At 33.3% G+C, this 21,535-nt stretch overlaps 1 protein-coding gene across 1 annotated transcript in view; it reads right to left on the reverse strand.

The window, feature by feature from the left end:
- Nucleotides 1-3,158: 3,158 nt before the first annotated feature.
- Nucleotides 3,159-21,535, reverse strand: part of LOC108972208 (brain tumor protein) — a 28,635-nt gene continuing 10,258 nt past the window's right edge. Inside the window, exons 2-3 of the mRNA XM_018938730.1 lie at nt 6,616-6,800; nt 3,159-6,541 (exon numbers count right to left, since the gene is read on the reverse strand). Coding sequence (XP_018794275.1) covers nt 3,461-6,508 — 3,048 coding nt within the window. The 5' untranslated portion in view covers nt 6,509-6,541; nt 6,616-6,800 and the 3' untranslated portion in view covers nt 3,159-3,460. The remainder of the gene's footprint in view (nt 6,542-6,615; nt 6,801-21,535) is intronic.

The raw sequence follows: 21,535 nt of genomic DNA on the forward strand, positions 1-21,535 counted from the left end.
AATAGTTGCTGTAGGTTTACAAAACACACCTCACTACTAATTGGCTTAGTACCAATAACGGTAACAATACAATTATTTTCATGTCTGCATGCAAAAATGTGTTTGTGTGAGCATATAAAAACCAGCGCATAGTGGGTTGATGCAGTTACTTTAAATGCTATACTATTTATTATTAATTATTGATTTCTTTCTTTTTTTCGATTTCTAACAGTAGTCAATAAGTTTTGTATCGCCGTTTATTATAGGTTATAAACAAGTGTTTATAAATACAGCACATTATATAATATTTAATTTTTTTTTAATTGAAGTCATTATTGCGTCTGGGTTTGTTTGTTCGTTAGACACGCCACGCCTGTATGTTGTTGTATTAATCTTTCGAAATTCTTTAAGCTTTGAGATTATTAAAAGCCTTCGGTGTATGTATGTATATATGTGTTTAGTAGTATTTTCTAATATAAAATAATTTAATATTTCTTTTGCTGCCTTTTCGCGACACTCACACATAAATTGCGTTTTTGGCTTTTGCTTGAAGGAAAAAATACTATTTGTAAATGTTAAAGTTCTTTTAATATTTCTAGTACCAATTAATGTAAATAAACATGTTTTTAACTTTCAACGCTTGTAAAACAAAATCGTTATGTCAATGCAATGAAAAAAGTACATTGTTGTTAATTTTTGAAAATTCTTCAAATTTTTTTTATAAACAAAGTGCAAGATAAAGTATAAGAATTTTTTGAATACTAGATTGGGAAATTAGTTTGCACAAAAATGTTTATTACATAATTTTAAATGACTTGCAAATCTTTCTATAAATAATTCCAAATAACGACACGGCCAAAATAATCAAAAATTAAAAATTAAAACGCAAGCAAATATAAATTTCAGTGCCACATCAAAAGATATGTTTAAATACATATTCATGGGTTATGCCAAAATTTTGTTCAGTGCAACAATATCTGAAATAATTAATTTTTTTTCGAAAACAAAATTTAAAAGTTATATCTTCAACGTAACCTTAACAGTTTCATAGTATCTCAATAATTAAATGTTTGCAAGCAAATAATTGACATAGCCAACAATTTCACTTTAATTTATTTTTACTTTATGCATTGATTTATTTATACCTTTCTCTTATTGAAATTTAAGCTGTAATGATTAATTTAAAGAACAGTTAATATGCAAAATTGATACAAACGTTAAACATGAGCGTGTACAACAAAAAAATGTTGCACCAAGTGAACTATATGAAATGATAAATTTGTAAATTTTTGTCAAAACCTATAGTGTTTTTTTTTAGAACTTGGTTGGCCGAAAGCAATATTCTGTTCGTTAGAAAACTGCTTCGAAAAAACAATAAAACAAAAATTTTACAAAGTAAAACAGCCTGTTGGCAAGCAGTGATAAACGCATTTACCGTTAACAGCAAAAAAATAACAAATTATTGAAATTATATATATATTTGAATGTGTCCGCGTGTTCGTTTAGATTTTTTAATTAAACGTATGTACATTTGATGACAGCATACACATAATAATATTAACACACAGCAAACATTTTTGCGTACAAGAAAATTTGGCCACTTATACTTTTTTTTACTTTAAAACCCGTTATATACTATACATACAAATGAGATGGAAAATACATATGTATACATTAATGTACATATGTATTAAATTCGCATAATTTTGTTTATCAAGCCTTTTTCCATAATTAAGCCATAAAAGCTAATATTAATTCTGCAAGTAATATTTTGTGTATCGATAACTTAGTACAACTGTACAAAAACATATTTACATATGTATGTTTTTGGGCAAATAGTTTACGTATATACATGTTTATGTAACTGCATGGGTGTATTGTATTGGTTTGTGTTGTTTGGGGGGAAAAACTGCTGCGCCTGCGTGTGTTTAAATGAAATACTGCACTACAAATATTTAACAGCAAATATTTTGTACAGAAGCATTATTAAACTTGTATATATATATATATATATGTACGTCTGTATATAAATATATCATAGTTACAGAATTGTTTGAATAATGCCGCAACCTGTGCACTACATACAGCTAATAATGTTTTGTAAAATACTTGGATAGAAGCATGGATTGCCTACACATAACTACAAGAAGTGTATGTATGTATAAATATATGCGAGACCGACATCTCTATTAAACATTTGGAAAATTAAACAAATGCAACAGCTAAATTCATTTTATGAATAAAACTCCTTTTCATATTAATGTTTAATTTTGTTTTTGTTTTTCTTTAACTAAGTATAACGTCTACTTTCAAATGCAAATTTACAAACTATTTGCTAAGTTGTCAAGTCTTATTTGATTGCCAAAAATTTATGTTTTACTTTTCGTTTTTTATTAATATTATTTAATTCTTAGCTTCATTTTCGTTTAACTAAATGTTTATTTCTTCTTTATTCAAAATTATTTATTTTGCACACAAATCCATTTCATCAACAGCTTACCAAAAAAAACATTTTTTGTGCAGAATATGTTTTTTTTTTGTTTTTAATTTTATATTTAACATTCTTTATTTATTTTTGCTTAGTTTCACACAAAATAGTTCAGTTCAGTCTATAAAACCAAAACTATGTATATATAAAAATAAAAAAATCTAATTTTTTAAACAACTAACAATGCTTAATGCTTTGCTCAAAATAAAATTTATCTAAAATACATATACCATCATCATCATGAGTAATAATTTCAATAAAAATAAAAAACAAACCAGTGTTGTGCGCATATATAAATTACAAATAAAATAAAATTAAAAATAAACAAGCAAAAAAGGTATAAAAAAATAACAAATAATTTATAAGTAGATAATAAGAAAACCATTAAATGTCTCCGTGTTTTTAATTAAGTTTCACTAATTTAATTAATGCTAAGATTTGTTGTTATTGTTTTTGTTTTTCTTCAATATTTTGTTTTCCATACTAAACTCAATCATTTTTAGCAGCATTTAGGTGTGTCAAAACCTTACAACTTCTACATTTATATATATATATATATGTGGTCATTAAAGCAGTAGATATCGGAGCAAACTAATTTACTGCGGTAGTTTGCTGCTCTTTTGCTTTCGAAGTATCAAAAATAGCAGGACAACTGGGTACAACAAACATATGTACACTTTATAATAGGTACATACAATGCATAATTGCGTGTCAATCTTATCTGTGCAAAAAGTAATAATAATAATAATTGTAATAATAATAATTATCTTATGCAAGTGGTCTTACCAACGAACGACCGTATACACACATAACATTTAATATTAAGATTAGATTATTGTAAATAAAAAGGTTTACCGGCATCAGTGCAGCTTCATGTTTCGGAACTGATACACGACTTGCAAACTTTCTTATCCTTTACATATTACACCGACTTAATATTTAGGTAATTATGTGTAATTGTTTTTGTTTTGTTTGCTTTACTATTCTCCACATTTACATAACAATTGGTGGGACCTGAACATACCTGTAAATGTATAGACGGTAATCTTTGCTAGCCAGTACGACGCTGCCATCGTCCATGAGTGCTACATCAAAGCACTGTGCATGTTTAACCTTTGATTCCAATGCGCTCACTAGTTGTCCTTCTTGCGTGAAAATCGTCAAATTGAAGTTATTATGATTGTCAGCAATTAAAATTTCACCATTAGCATTTATCCCAACACCGATTGGATAGTTGGTGACACCTTCGCCGCCAATCTGTCGCAAATACTGACCCTCATAATTAAAGACTTTAACGCAATGTGCACGATTGTCACTGATGAAAATCTCCTGTTTGTCATTGACCACAACACCATTGGGAAATTCCAAGTGCTTGCTGCAGCCAAACTTGTGAATCGCATTGCCGTTCTGATCGAAAATGATGACGCGCATCACTTTGCACTCTACCACAATGATGCGTCCTTTGTTATCCACGGTGACACCGCGTGGATGTTGCAATATGTTGGCACCGAATTTACGCACAAATTGTCCATACTGATTGTAGATCTGTATTTGGTGTGTTGGGGAACGTTCGGTAACAATTATATCACCGGAATTACGCACGACAGCTACACGATTCGGATACAAGAGCTGTGAATCACGTTTACCACATTCACCAAATTGAAATTTAAAGCGACCTTCCTTATCGAAAATCTGTATGCGATGATTATTCGTATCGGCGACAATTATGTCATTTTGTGCGTTTACTGCGACACCACTGGGTTCGGTGAATTGTCCCTCCAAAACACCGAATTCACCAAATTTACAATGGTAAATCATTTTCTGGCGTTTAATTTGTGACTTAGGTGGATAAGTGGAGGTAGAGAGCAGTTTCGAAGTTAGATCCATTAGTGAATCGGTAGATGCATTACTACCTTGTACAGTTAGTGCACTGAGTGCGCTGCTACTGGCGCCCACACTGCTTGTCAGTGAGTTAAGTAATTGTGCGCTTGAAAATGGATCTGTAGTAGAAAAAATATTATCACTACCGCCATTACTCCATTTCTCATAAGGATTAACACTGACATATGGTGCAATAACACCATTGACGGCCGTTGCATGGTTATGATAACGTTTAGCCATCAACTCCTCGAAATTTGCGCTACTATTTGCGCCACCGTTGCCAATCAAATTATGATTGCTACGTCCAAGTATACCGCCAACACCGTTTACACCACTACCAACCATAGCATTATTGTAGGTGTCAAGGAGGCTACTCGACAAACCCAAACCAAGCGGCAAATGTGTTGAACCTACACCGCTGAGACTACTATTGCTGCTGCTGCTATTGGATGAGCTCTGTGTTGGTCTGGCTATGGGTGGCTGTTTAACTAATTGACCACTAGTTGTTTCAACATTGCCTGGTCTAACATAACCGAACGTGTTGCGTACACCCGCCTGTATGGACTGGTAATTTGAAACAAATTCCAATTCAAATGGCAATTGCATATCCATTAAAGCGGTTTGTAGCTGCTGTTCAAGCATTTTGCGCAGCATTAAAACATCGGTGACACTATGTGTTTTCGGTGAACGTTCCAAACTATCGCATGTATGCACGGCTTTCTCAATGAGTTCCTTGGACCGCTGCAACCAGACACTGCTCGATGCCACTTTGGCATTATATAAACCCTCCAGTTCCTTCAAAACCTCTTGCTTACGCTCGTCAATCATCGAACAGAAGAATTGATAAGTCTCATTGACCTCATTGTGTGCTTTTTGATATTGCATTTTTATTTTGCTGGAATTATTGTCCGAATTACTACTGACCAACGATACAATTTCGGCAATTTTTCCACGTAATTCAGTCAATACAGTTTGCAACACCGTTTCGGACGACGATTGTTGTTGGCTGTTGAACGTTGCTGTTGTCGACGTATTATTTGGTGGGAAAACTGTCGATAATTGATGTTCTTGTATATGTTCAACATCATGTAAACCGGCTGAATGCTCTTGCAGGACACATTCATTGCAAGCAATCTTGCAGCATGTGCGACAATTGAATTTCAAAGCTTCATTTTTGTGGCGACGACAATACGATGTTGACCGTAATTGTGGAACTATATTGCCAAATAAATCATCAGCGTTACTGCTATTCTCCAATTGTTCACCATTATCGCCCAATATAGCGGCATTATTACTACCAACAAGATGCGAATTCATTACCATTTTGGAGAGTTGCGTAAATTTGGTGATTTGTTGCTGATGTTGTTGCTGTTGCTGCTGCTGCTGCTGTTGTTGTTGCTGTTGTTGCAACATCATAGTTAGCGAACTAGATAACTTTAAATCGTTTGTAGTCAGATTACTGGACGTAGGGCCTGCTAAGTTTGTGGCGGTGACTGAGGACGTTGGTGTCGTTGATGGTGCTGTGGTCACGTTATTTGTGGTCGTATCAAAACCTTTTATTAATGAGACATTATGCCCGTTAAAACAGTGCATAAATTGATGAGCTGTAACGCAATTGGCGCATAAATAGCTAATACACTCAAAACATCTCGCCACAGCGTCTGATTGTTTACTCTTACAAGCGGTGCAACGCGGTACAGCACCACCATTAGCTGTGGATACGCTTACAATGCCATTATTGGTAAGTAGATTGCTGCTCGACGGACTACCTTTACCATTCAAATTGCTGCCAATAACGCCAGGACCGTTACTACTGTTACAAGTGATACCGCCGAGTACACCCCCACCACTACTACCGCTATTTATGTTGCTGCAACTATTATTACTATTAGCACTACTTGTGCTGCCGCAACCACTTAGACCGCTACTAGACGACGACGACGAAGAAGATGATACTGAAGCCGAAATGGGATGATGCTGATTACTAACGGATCCTGAGGAGCTGGTAAATTCGTCACAAATAGCTGAGTCACTAACTGGTGGTGATGAGCCGCTCAGTGTAAGTGGGGAGTCAGATAAATATCCTGTGTGTTCGCCGTAAGATTCTATGGAATTAGTACCACGTATGGAGTCCAATGACGGGGTAGGAGAAGAGGCCATTTTAGCAGGTGAGCCAAATGACCAATATTGCTTCTAGAAATATAAATAAAATTTATATAGAAAAGAATACTTAATAAATATTTAACGAAGTAAAGTTAATTCATTACCTTTAATCCTTGTAAATGAATTTTTTCTGCTTACGTTCGACCGAGTAATTTCTAATTTACAGTGTTTGTATGTAAAAAATGTGTTGGTTTAGCTTTAACGTAGATATTTACACAGTTGCTGCGTTTCTATTCAAGGTTCAATTTATTTTCCACTTTAGAAAAAATGTAGTGATCATTTTTAAAAACTGTAAAAATTAAAATATATTTTTTACTAACAATATTTTATAATAAAAACCTTACAAACTACACTTAGCAATGCGCTTTTTTAACAAATACATTAATACAATATTATAAATTTAGGGAAATTACATGCTTAAAAGCCTGTAGACAATAATTTGTTGTAATAGCACCGCCAACGGCCCGGACAAAGCTAGTCGTGAACGAGTTGAACTGACTGTGCTGTAGCAAAGAGTGCATATATACATATGTATGTGTTTATATATATAGTCATACTCACAAATATTCCAAAATACTATATATAGGTATACACTGCGTAAGCATACAGACAACCGAACAGATGTTATGTACTAATATAGACAAATTTCTAGATATTAATTTTTATAACCTTTCCGAAAATTTCAAACGGGATGGCATTGCAGTGAATGCAACAATAGAATAAACAGGATTATTTGCCTTCCTAGAAAAAATGCTTAGCGACGCAGGACGATCACCATACAGACTCACCAATACAAGCAAATATATTTTAATGGCGACAGCTGCGGCGGGTATAAAGTTTGTCGGCTTAGCTCACTCAACCTCCAGAGTGTCGTACAGAAGAACATGAAGAGTTGCCAACAAAGTGAACAAGGGTTTTATAAAAGTGACATAAATTGTAGCGCATACTGTAATTAGAAGAACATTCAAAAGGACCTGCAAACATACAGGCACAGACTTTTTGATTAGTAGACTTTTTCAGTTAATTTTGACAACTTTACTGACTCGTAACATATTATTATTATAACATTATATTGCCATTATTAATTTAAAAAAAACATCGTCCTTAATAATGTTTTAAATATATACTTTTCTTTCTAACGCCATTATAATGGCATTTTTTTCAAATACCATACAATATATAATTTACCTAAAAGTTGGCAATCACGGTATTCTACCCTTAGCGCAATTTCACCGTACCTACTCGCTCAAATGCATTGCATGTGTATATTTGTTCCGGGTGCAAACGAGCGAGTACGCGCACCCTTAACGACTGTGTCGATTCGTTTCATTCCGCCTCCGCAGTGTAAGAGACTCTCATGGCTGTTTTTGTTTTCGTTCTTTTTTTTTGTTAAAAATCAATATATATTCTCAATTTCAACACTAACACAGCCGACAGATGACAGCCGCATTTTCAGCTGCCGCCACTCACTACCAACAACCAAAAAGCAAACATAAAGCAAAAGTGTATCTTGCAAGGGAGTTACAACAAACACATGCGTATATACATCCTAATGCATGTATATACGAGTAGACAGACGCTTCCACACCCGTAGGGGGGCAAATTGTCGCCCCAACTGACTCATATTTCAACAAAAAGCCGAACTGTTGAATGTTAGACGGCACAAAAAAGCATTTTCCCCATTCGCATAGTTACCAAGCAGTATGTGTACGCGTGTATGTGAGTTTGGATATATTTATACCAGCTTTGGAGCTCTACAGGTTGTGAAGCGGCGCAGTTTCATGAACTTTCGAGCCCCAACCCAGAACAAAATAGTAGCGAATTGTTGATGTTGATTTTCGTTGTGGCTGCGGGTGCGTTAACATCCATTCGGCTATTTGAAATTCGCAATCATTCATATACATGCATATGTATAAATAGTAGTATGGAAAAGGACTTGTATTTTCTACACTCACACAAGCATGGATAGAAATAATTGTATTAATGCATTTGTATGTATGCACAGCTACTTTCTATGCATGTAAAGCGAGGCTAAAAATAAACTGGACTCCCTTTCTATATAAAATGTATGTATGTACATATCTAAATACGAAAGTCCCCTTTTGTGTATATGTACCTGAATATAAATAATTTACTTTAATATTTAAATATAGTGACTTAATTGCAGAAATTTCCCAACCACTTGCTTATATACACAAATAATATATGTATGTATGTACATAAAGAACATTTTTCTCAACATTACAAACGAATTTTTAGTACGTCAATTTATAACCAATTATAGTATCGAAATTCTTATTGAAAATTGTATTGAAACTAAATTTGTAAATCATATTTTTAAAAACACCAGATACATTCGTATATTATATCCCTTCATACATACATACATACATATGTAAGTACAAATTTAGATACGTGTGTACTCCTTGTTTCCAGACCAATGACCGTTGCAACTTTTTGACAACCGTTACGTTTACCTGGATGTTTGCAGCAAGGATAAGGGTTGATGTGTATGTACATATGTAAGTATAACAACCCTATAGATGTATGTATATGTATGCATAAAAGTGCACCAATACATACCCACATACAGTGGTAAGTATTTACACATGCATACATCTGAATATGTGTATAAATACAGTATACAGCACCATAAAATAATAATGTTTGTGCTGTTTATTTGAAAATTCAAGCCTGTGACTAGTTTTTCACCGCCAGGAGTTGTTAGGAAATTAATATAAATTTCTTACTAAAATATAGTCCTATAAATCATTTGCACGTTATTACTTTATAATTTTCACTGACATTTTATTAATGTTGCAATCTCCACCTAGTTTTGTTATTTGTTTTGTCTTTTCCGAGGTTTTTTATGAAGTCGGTATATTCCTTAAAATTAGAGTAATATGTAATTTGAGTTTGTTTCTTTTTTAGTATTAATAATAACGATAAATAATAGAATAATACAAACAATAATAATAATATGAGCCAAAGGAAGAACTGTCATAAGATCGAGAAAAGTTGCTAACAAATACTTTTAAATACTTCCGGAAATAAATCACAAAGTAATCAAAAAAAAAATTGTTTCGTTAGAAACTCCCAATTAATTGATATTTTTACCAGACTGTGGGGCTATAATAGCATCTTTAAAGATAAAGGATAAAATATGTGACAACCAACAGAAAAAAAATTTAAATATATTAAAATTTTATGGAAATTTTTTTATTTAGTATTATACGTTAACGCTAAAATAGCGAAAACAGCAAAAACAAATTCTTGGATCTTTTAACCAGAAAACTCCTTAAGTGCCACCTCGAACATCCCAAGCAAAAATTGGCGTTTCAAACCTCAAATTCCGTTAACCGTTTTGGGCATGGCTATTTTAACATAAATGTTTATATATCTTTCAAACCCTTTAATAATTTGTATATTATTGCTTGGAGGAAATTCAAGTTTTCTGATTTATAAGCATTAAAACATAATTTGGTTAATTTGAAATTTATTTGCATTAACACCTCTTCACCGAAACAAGTAAAGTGTTTTAATGGGATATTTATAACCAATTTTTTAAGCAATATTTATGCTTATATTTGAATATATATTATATTTGAAAATTAATAATTGCAACTCAATTTACATAAACATCCGCTTTTTCCTACCCCGATATAATAAAAAAATAAAATAAAATTGAAAAGTTTGACTTCTGTAAAATAATTACAGGTATCGCATTAATAATTGTCATTAATTAGCATTTTTATCGATAGCTTAACTAAAAACAAAACACCACATATGTATTCATAAAGTATGTACGTCTATTTTTTAATCCCACTTAACAAATAACCATATATATTTGTGGCCCTTTAATTCATCTGAGTGAAAAATCAAAAAAAATTTGTTCAATAACAATTGCTAGTACTTCGCTGTCCTGCGGATATAGAATTTCATAAATTTTCACTCATTATTATAGCAACGCAACCGATATTTAATAACTGGTAAATGGAGCTTTATTGGAGTGTATCGGCACATTGCATTGCAATTATCTATAACTTCCGACTTCTTTTCCGAAATCCTGGACAGTCGTCAGAATATAAAATGCAAACATTAATGGAATTCAAAACCGATGGGTAGAAGCTCTAAAAAAACAAACAATTAAAAAAGACGTAAGTTCAGTTATAACCGAACATTTCATACTCTTACAACTTACAATATTTAAAGCCAGGGAAATACCGTCAGGAACATAAGACTTAATAGTTACATGGGGTCTAGGGTGAGTTTGCAGCCGGTTTTATTCATTCTAGTGCACTGTAATAAGGCAAATGCGCTCTTTCAATTTTATTAAGATAACCCACTAAAAGTCACCAGGAAGTTCGAAAATATTTATATTAGTTATAATTAGATAATGAAGTATTGAACCCTTTCAGCCCACTTGTAGCACACAGACATACTGCTATCAGGAAAGAATTATCTCTGAATTTCAATTATAAATCTGACACATTGACCAATATTTTCGGTAAAAAGTCAAGTGTAAGTACTCGAGTATAAATATTCGGTACCTAGAGGCTTGAGCAGTTTTTGTTGGATTTGGGAAATTTTTGGTCATATGATGAAAAGAATCCAATAGAATTGCAATATGAGAACAATTGTTAGCCATAAAGTGGCAGACTCGAAGCGCATTATTCCTGCAAAGTTTTATGCCGTTTATTAATTGCTTCTTGATTTATACACTCGAAAGGAAATAATCAGATGGAATTTAAAATTGTGTTATATGGGCCGATTTCGCCCATTTTCACTCTGTAGCATAAAAAGGTAAGAGGAATGCCACTTACCAAAATTGGTTGAAATCGGTCTGGAGATACATAAATATGTATTCACTTAAAAGTGGGTTACCATCCGATTTCATCCAACTTCAAACTGTCCGTAGGAGTTCCCCTATGCCAAATTACAGTTCTAATGTAACTCTTATTTTTATATGTTCTCGATTAATGACGTTTTGTTGACGTGATAGCGGTCTTATTACAATCATCTACGTACTCGTATGGTAAGGAACGCCCATACGAATTTTCGTCAAGATTTCTTAATTTTTACAGTGAGTTACAGTTACGGACGGCCAGACAAACCGTCACCCGGATTTGAACTCGTCTCGTCATTCTGATCATTTATCTATATATAACCCTTAAAGGCAGCCGTTAGCCGGATAAAATCCGGGTCAATTCCGGTACGCGGAATCGGCTGTCGAGGGAATATATAACCCTCCTTACTCTGTAGCAACATGTTGCAAGAGTTTAAAAAGCCATAATCTCAAATTCGATCGAGTTCGGATTTTTACGAACAAATTACAGTATATGGTAATTACTTTTATTATACAATGAACAAGGTATAAGGATACCCTATAAAGTATATACATACATATGTATATAAATATTGAACATGAACTGAGCCGATTTAACCATGTCCGCCTGCATGTATCCACTTAAACTAGTCCCTTAGGTCTTGAGATATCGATCTGAAACTTGGTTCACACCTTTTTCTACCATAGCATATACAGAGCTACATATATTTTCCGAGACAATGCTAAAATCTCCAAACATGTTTTTTAGATCGGACTACTATGCAATACAAACTGCCCGAAGAAAATCAAAATAACGATTTTTTAAACTTTGTATGCTAAATGTACCTGTGAAGGGTATTATAGCTTCAGTAAGACGAAGTTTTTCTTGTTTTTTTTAATAAATTTAATTATTGACAACAAAAACATACAGACAATGGACAAAAAATTACAAATTTAGCAAATTCTTCATAAAAAAAAACTAATTGTCGGAACCACTTCAACAAGAATTGTAGAAGGTTTTACACAATTAAGTTGATAGCAAAAAACAATGCTGGTTCTTTTAGCATTTAACACATTAAGAACTAGAAAAATCATACAAAAAGCCATTGTCAACAGCTTTACCTTGCAGCAAGTACATAACACTTTTTGTCGCTTAAATAAATAAATAAATAAAATATGTACATAAATGTATCAACGTGTGTATTGAATAAAAAACAGAATTGATCCTGAAAACATATATAAGAATTGTCTACACTGGTGAAATAGATCTTGTTTAACTCCGCCGGAGTCAACGACAGCGAAACGGCACAACGATGATGAAGCATCCAATAAAACCAGTATTATACAAAGGAAGGGCAAAGAGTATGTACACATTTATATGCTTATGTATGTACATATTTAAGTGTGTGTGTGGTACCAAAGAAAAATTACTATAATGGTTCTTAATGCACATACAATTTGTAAGTAAATATAAGTGTATGTGTGTGTGTGTGGTGAGACGAATGATTATTCGAAGATTCCTTTATGTTTCTCTTTTGTAAGGGCTTTAAACTTTGGAAAAGTCAAGGTCAGTGATTCTTTAATTTGCTTCACTTTATTATACGGTTTGACTTCTGCAAATTGACCTCGTCTACATCTTACACACTGGTTCGTACATTTCATAAGTACAGACATATAATATAAATACAAATCGATTAAAATTCTGTGATCATGATTTGGTCATAGAAAATAATTATATACCACAATTATTTGATTAAATGCACGTTTGTTGTGTAATTAAATATCAATATGTATCATTATTTATTACGTATCTGCGCATTCAGCTATCAACTTGAATACAAAAATAAAATATTTAATAAAAAAAAATACGGTTTTATCAGCAACTACTGCTCAGCAATGTCGAATTTTTAGAAGACGTCCGGTTGTTACATACTCCAGTTGAAGGCTCACTGTATACTTTGTTCTAAGTCAAGCTGAAAGTCTTAATATTTAATCCCTAAGTGGTTAGAGCCGAAGTGCAGGCACTGTAGTGACAGCAGTAGGCTTTGATCACATTCTTCAGTTAAGTCAAACTGTATTCTTAACTAGCAGTACTAAATACACCTGTTGGCATTTTTTATGCCAAGAAATTAGTAACGCCTAGAAGGGATGTTTGTTTATCCGTATATATGTACATATTTACGCGAACTTCTTCTTAATTGGCGTAGACACCGCTTACGCGATTATAGCCGGGTTAACAGCGCGCCAGTCGTTTCTTCCTTTCGCTACGTGGTGCCAATTGGATATTCCAAGCGTAGTCAGGTCCTTCTCCACCTGGTCCTTCCAAAGGAATGGAGGTCTTCCTCTTCCTCTGCTTCCCCGGCGGGTACAGCGTCGAATACTTTCAGAGCTGGAGCGTTTTCATCCATTCGAACATTCGCTGTCTGTTAATTCGCTGAACTATGTCAATGTCATCATATATCTCATACAGCTCATCGTTCCATCGAATGTTATATTCGCCGTGGCCAACGCGCAAAGGACCATAAATCTTTCGCAGAACTTTTCTCTCGAAAACTCGCAACGTCGACTCATCAGTTGTTGTCATCGTCCAAGCCTCTGCACCATATAGCAGGACGGGTATTATAAGTGACTGAGTTTGGTTTTTGTTTGTCGAGAGAGGACTTTGCTTCTCAATTGCCTACTCAGTCCGAAGTAATACCTGTTGGCAAGAGTTATCCTGCGTTGGATTTCAGGCTGACATTGTTGGTGGTTTTTACGCTGGTTCCAAGATAGACGAAATTATCTACAACTTCAAAGCTATGACTGTCGACAGTGACGTTAGAGCCATAGTCATCTATACAAACTGATCAATCGAAATGAAGTTCTTGTGTTGGAAACTTATTTTTTTGAAAAGATATCTTCACAAAATTTGGCAAGAATTATTGTCCAATGCAATACGACAACGTCCAAAACATATCGCAAGCTTTAACTATCGAAACTTTAAAGCTACCCTCGCAGTAAGATTGAATGAAGCAAATTCACACTTTTTCTACAGCTAAGGCACAGCAATATTAAGTGCGCGCGTTTTGTTTTTCCGGGTATTTTTTAAACTTCTAACGTAACTATCCCAATGAAAGTATCATACTAAGCGTCACGAAAAACGATCACCGCATACAAGATTAAACTGTTATTGGCGTAGGAGCGTATAAAACGGCTGAACAGCCTATCAGCTCGTAACTAAGTGCGCCTCATTTGGGTGCCTGGTCATAAGGGTGGAGCCGGTAATGAACGGAGAAGACTAGAGTTCAAATTTGTGCACGGTCAGTTAGGAGACGTTTGGTTCAAAATCAAATTTATGGAAGAACAGCTCGCAAAGTATTGACACAGACATCGAAGCTGTCGCATCGAGTTCGCTTACGCTCATGTCGAATGGAAATGCTCAATATAATGTAAAAAAATGGCACAATGTACTATGAAAGTAATGATAAACGAAAAATGCAAGATTTCACCCCAAACATAATGCAAAAAATTTTAAGCATGGGGGAGGAAACATCATGCTGTGTGGATGCTTCTCCTGGTGAGGTGTTGGTTCTCTGTATTGGATAAAAGGCAAAATGAGCAGATTTATTTACATCCGCATACTCGATGAAGTTATGTTGCCTTTTGCAGAATGGAAGGTCCTCTGAATTTGAAGTTTCAACACGACAATGACCCCAAACAGTCGTCGGCTCTTGCACGAAATTGGTTTATTCATAATAAAATAGACGTTTGAAAATTGTCAAACAAAAAATTGAAAGTGTTAGGTCGAAAAACAGGGAAGAATTGTGGAGAAACATTCAAGAAAATTTCCATAACTTAGACTACTTGTGCGGCCATAGTTGACACAATGCCAAAATAAAAAAATCAACAAAATATGCACTAGAGTGATTAAAAAAAAAAAATTTTTTTTTGTTTGGTACTCTGAAAAATAGGTTCCTAGACACCTCTAAGAAAGCCTCTCCAAGAATGAGTTCTTAATTGTAACGGGAAGGTCCTCCTACTTACAATATTCAATTTGTTCTTATTATCATATAGAAAAATTTATATCTCGCTTCCAACTACTTGAAAAAATATCACGTTCCTTAGATTTTGTAGGAAATTGAATGCTCTGCAAAAAAGGTCTGTGCGATTTTTTCGTAAGCCCAAACCGTTTAAAAGATATTAACGGTTGAAGTTTGATTATTTTTGGGAAAATTTTTTATTTCTTATGAATTTTATAACTCAATGAAATAAAATCATTATGAAACGGAGATGCACACTATTTTTCACCTCTTTTTAATCATATTTATTATTTATTTCAATGTGAGGGGATTTAGTTTTTAACACGGATTTTTCTTTTTGTTTTGATACATATGTACACGCCAGTAACAGAACGAAAGTTTATTCAAAGCAACTTCTATGGTACAGAAATTAAACTTAATTTTACAAAAAATGGAAGAAATTTTAATTCAGTTCAAAACAGAATACTTATTTTTTATTTAACTTCTCAAATAATAAAAATATTGCGTTCATTCGCTTAGCCCATCCATGTTGTTGTTCTCATATAATTAAGTCACCTAAAGAAAAATGTAGTTATTCGAAGTATACGAAATTTTTTTGCAGTTTTACCTTACCTAAGACTAATACTTAGTTGGATAACCTTTATTACGTAGCACCCAGTACATCGCTTAGGCATTGTTTGGACAAAAGTAGAACATTGAGCGGGGCTTACTTTGTACCACTCTGCCTGTATTATTTCCCATAAAGAATCTTTGTTGCGAGGTTTTCGTGCAGCTACGACTCTTTTTATAATCCTCCATAGGTTTTCTATGGGGTTTAGGTCCGGACTTTGAGCTGGCCAATCCAGAATTTTAATATTTCGACTACGTATCCAAGTTTTAACGAAGCAGTGTTTGGGGTCGTTATCGTGCTGGAAAATCCAAGCTAACGGTAAGTTATCCACATAATCACCGTCTAAATTGTTCTCCAGTATTCCTTTGTACATTTCACCTGTAATTTTCCCGTCTATTTTAACAATCGGGCCAAAGCCTGATGACGTGAAGCAACCCCACACCATCACCGATGAACCGCCATGTTTCACGGTTTTTTTAGTGTATTTGGGATTTAGTTCTTGTAAAGGGGGTCGGGGGTCGTCTTACATATGGTTTCCCATCATTACCTCTTTAGCAAACGCTTTTCGCTTTTCGATATTTTTTTTTGAAACGTTAGGTTTTCGTCTTGCTAAACGGACATTCAATGAATTTTCTTGTAGTCGTCTTCGTACAGTTGCCGCAGATATTTGTACGCCGTGGTATTCCTCTAATTGAGCCCTAATTTCTGTGGATGTTTAAAATGGATCAGACTTACGTAGCCTTACTAAGGCCCTATCGTCAGAACGGGTGATCTTTCTTGGCTTTTTACGCGGTAAATTTTCAAGTCTTATTTTTTTTATAAAATTGAACAGCGTTATTAATTTTGCCTCGAGAAAATCCTAAAACATCTACAACTTCGGCAATATTTTGATATTTTTGAAAACATTCCCATATGACCCTTCTTTGCTTGAAGTTGTGCTTAATTTAGTAAAAAAGAACAATATTGATGTAAATTGTGGCGAAAAAATTTTAATTTACCCGTTTCAAACAGAATGACTTAATTATGTAAGCACACTTTTATTGACAATAAATGGAAAATTCATTTAAACTCTCCCAAACGAAAATACTTGAATGCGCTGCAAATCGGTGGCGTTCCTAGAATAACGGAACTTTTTGCTCGCGCAATATTAKGGAWGTTGCWTAAAGAAATATACCTTGTTTTTTTACATGTTGTAAAAAAGTACTGAATGACTTAATTATATGAGCACAAGTGTATATTAGCCGATATAAGCAATTACTTATCCATATCTAGTTAAATAAGCATGTTACTGTTTCCTTACAAATATTTTCAAATATTCTCACTGACAATGTTATGTTAACAGCAGTAAATTAACAATGCAGGTGTTAAACAATGTATAGCATGCATTCAGGCGACCAAATTACTGTTACCACAAACAAAAGTAAATATAATTTATGTGTATATGACGCATACAAATGCATAAACATAATATATAATTTGGGAGAAAATTCTTTGAAAACAATTACAAGTACAAGCGATCAAGCCTTTGAAAGTTTTATATATTATTTTATAATCAAAATTTAGACTAGTAGCGCGACTCTGGAAGCAGTCTCTAGTCACTATTTGAGACATTTTGAGGTAAAGTCTCAATTTAAACTAGTTATTATTCACTAAACGGTCTCTAGCGTTTAGTCTCAAAATATTGTCTCAAATTTGAGACCTGATAGTTAGCAAGTCACAAAACTAAAAAGAACTCTTGTTTGCCATTGAGAATATACTGAACATGACCATAGATATTAATCGGTGGTCGTTTTTTCATGTTTTGTTAAATCAATTTTACATAAATATCGTAAATATTACGAAACAAAGCCAACATATATTTGTATTCTTAATTATTAATATTTTGCTTTACTATGTTATGAAAAATTTTACGTTTTTTATCGACATATTTGTTTTCATTCAAGTGTAAAAACATCTCAGAATAATGAAATTTTATAGATTTTGTGACAGTCAGTTACACACAATCACAATCACAAAAATTTTATCTAACTTAAAATCTCAAATTTAGAGACTTGTGACTGTATCACAGTACAGAATTGCATGGTAAGCACAATTGGCAACATATTTATTAAACTAAAAAAGAGTTATCAAACTTAAAAGTATTTTTTGATATCTCAAAAACATGGAATGTTTGACGCTTCTTAATAGAAGGGCACGCAACCGGAAGCGCAAACAAACCTTCAAAGTATTGTTTCCGGGTAAAACCCGGCTTAATTTTCTTATAATGTAGTAAGGTTTAGCAAAGTGTTCTTCAAGATTGCTGAATAATTTAGAATTGCGACAATGTTTTGAAGTTATCTGGGGTTCTCTTAAAATACCTTCCATATTGTTTAAGAAAGACTTCCGGAAAGCTTTGTGGACAGCTTTCTTACAAATGTGCACCATCACAGAAGGAAAGAAGGAATAAGGTAATAAATCTGAGTGTAATTATAGACATAACTGCGTTTTCAGACTTTAAAGTACTCAGAGTATGATTTACTAGCAGACAGGAAGTAAGTACAACGACAAATTGAAGTACACGCGACAGTCGGGACTACACAACCAGGCAAGACTCGTACTCAGCAACCTTCCTCAAAACTATTTGACGAATATTTTAGCTACTACAAAAACACCAACAACGATATGACTATTACATCTATCTAACACTGTTTCCTTGACACCTGCTCCGCATAATTTGATCCTCGAAACTGCCGTCTTCAAAACGTAACTTCTGAAGAATATATTTTTAGAATGTTACTTAAAACATTTTGAATACAAGTGCCCGATTTTTTTATCTCAATATCCATGTGTTAAATTCCTTAATCTAACAACATGTATAACGAATGTCGTTTTCTAAATTAACGTGAACTACAAGATATTCATTCAGAAATTATGAAAATCGACGATACAATATTCAATGGATTTTCAGTATTAGCTTATTCATAATTAGTAATGTCATCGCTTTATGTTTTCCCTGCTAGTGCAACCCCATTACATATACTATACAATTGGTTGATAAAACAAAATAAATTGAAGATTCTATAACTTACAACTGTTTCATTTATTTATGTTTTAATCTAAAAATTCAAGCAATTTTAAAACTATCAATTTGGAAACATTTTAACGGAGAAACGCGTCATGGGTTTTTGCAATAAATGCCATCATTGTGTTTGAAATCGGCTCTTTTATTCATACATTTCAATATACAATACGTATGTATTTATATACATACATAACTATATACAATATGTATGTATTTACATACATATGTATGCATGTAGAGAAGTATGCGCAGTGTTAATAACCGCAAGAGAATACAGATTTACATGTATTCGTATGCGCACGTTTCAATAGTGGTAGCCTACGAAAAAAACAGTTAAGCCAAAGCAATAAAATGACAGAACAAACACGTTGAACTCGCAATAATCGTAGCTTGCGCATTCACCCTCATCTTTATGCAAATAAAACAAAAAAAGAAAGAAATTTAATAATTATTATAGTAGCAATATTTATGATGAACAAAATAGTAACGGTACTGCTCAAATTTGCTACTTTCAACACAAAGTGGTTTATGCTAATAAACATACGTTAGCATATAACTTTCTTCAAAAATTCTTTGGACCAAAACACACGCTTATTAACATCCAAGCCTTTCTCAAAAATCTGCCACTAAATTACTAACAAACAAAAAAACTATACAATAAACTCACCACAATGCCATCATTTCGTTCGCCATAAAGAACTAAGCAATATTTCCTGCTTTTTAATAGTAAATTAATTGAGTAGAAATTCAAACCAGTCGCAAGCGCAAAGAAGATACAAAACAGGCAAAAATTAGACTTGGTTCTGAAAACTTGGTAGTTTCTAGTGAAGTTATTTAAGCATTTGAGTGTGAACTATGTATACCAGCCACCACTACACTACACAACACACTATCTAACAACGAGAATAAAAAAAAAAAAAAACATTAACAATAAAATTAACAACCGTCAACTTCAGAAAGAACATTGACCTTCATTAAACCAAAATTAAAAAAACAGAATCTAAAATATATAAATGAAAAAATAACACAGAGAAACAGCAAGAAAAACGTTAACTTCAGCTACACCGAAGCCATTATACCCTTCACAAATAAAAAAAAATATATAGATTTTGAACGGTCAGTTTGTTTGTATAGTGGTCCAATCTGAATTTTTTTTTATGATACCTTGGCAAATAAATAAGTTTGCTAAATAAGAATAAAGTTTAATCGATTAGTTTCTATGACTGCTATCCAATCTCGGCGGTTCCGCCAAATAAGCACCTTGGAGACGTGTGCAAAATTTCAGGGCGATATCTCAAAAATTTAGGGACCAGTGCTTGTATTTACGATAGACGGACATAACTAAATGGACTTAGCTCGTCACGCTGCTTATTTATATAGATACATATGTATATTTCATATGGTCTCTGACGTGTTTTTCTGGGTGTTAATGTTCAGAGTATAATGCAAAACAGAAAAGCACTTTTTGGCTCTTTCTTCATATTTTAAAAGACTGATTTGTACGAAAGAGTAAAAAAAAATTATTAATGCTAAAAACCAATACAGTACAGCTTTTGTAATGTGAAATTTATAGAAACGAAGTATTTTCCACAAAATAAAAATCTGTTTTATTCAACTTATTTTCCACTTTTGTTGCCATACTCACATAAAGCAATTAAAACAACAAAAATGTTTATCAAAGTATATATATTTTTGTAAAAATCAACTTTAACATATACATACATACATATGTAGAACAATAATAAACAAACACTACATACATACTCTTCGCACTAACAAAAATGAATTTTATTGCAAAACAAATATTGTTTATAGTTCCCATGAGGTGATAGTCGGATTAAATATGTTTCACTGTAAATGAAAACCACATGCGCATACATATTAATGTTCGTACGTAGATACTCTCAAGCCTAAGCTACGCTCAGCATATAGATCGGCAAATAAGCATATTCTGTATGTATGTGTGTATATATCAAAGGCGAATACACTTCGCGTTAAGCCGTGACTTTGTTCACAGTGAACTTTTAAGTTGGACAATGGCAAAAAGAGCGGCAAAACGGCTCAGAACCAACCAACACATAAAAAATCTGTAAATTTCAAAATTCGGTGATTGGACTCGTATTTCCGTCTACACTTTTGTGTAGGTATATGTATACTATAAATACACATGTATGTATATAAACGATTTGTATATGCTTAGGTATGCACGTTTGTTATGTTCTTATGATTTAATGCCAACACAAACGAATTGGCGTTGTTTTTTTTTTTTTGTTATGGTTAATGGTTAAATGCGCCGTGGTAACTGCTAGATCGTATTTACAAACATGTGTATGTACATAATTACAACTTTACACGTGCGAATGAGTGCGTGAATGCCCTGGCGGACTTGAAGAAATGTTCCTTTGATTTATTTATTCAGAATTTTTAACAACTTGCCACAAAACCATAAAGTAAAAAATATAAATAAAAATAAATCAAAAAACCCCCGCCAATATCATATATGCATGTA

This window comes from Bactrocera latifrons, unplaced genomic scaffold, assembly GCF_001853355.1.
Source record: "Bactrocera latifrons isolate USDA-ARS-PBARC rearing strain unplaced genomic scaffold, ASM185335v1 scaffold_385, whole genome shotgun sequence".
NCBI classification, from domain to species: Eukaryota; Metazoa; Arthropoda; class Insecta; order Diptera; family Tephritidae; genus Bactrocera; species Bactrocera latifrons.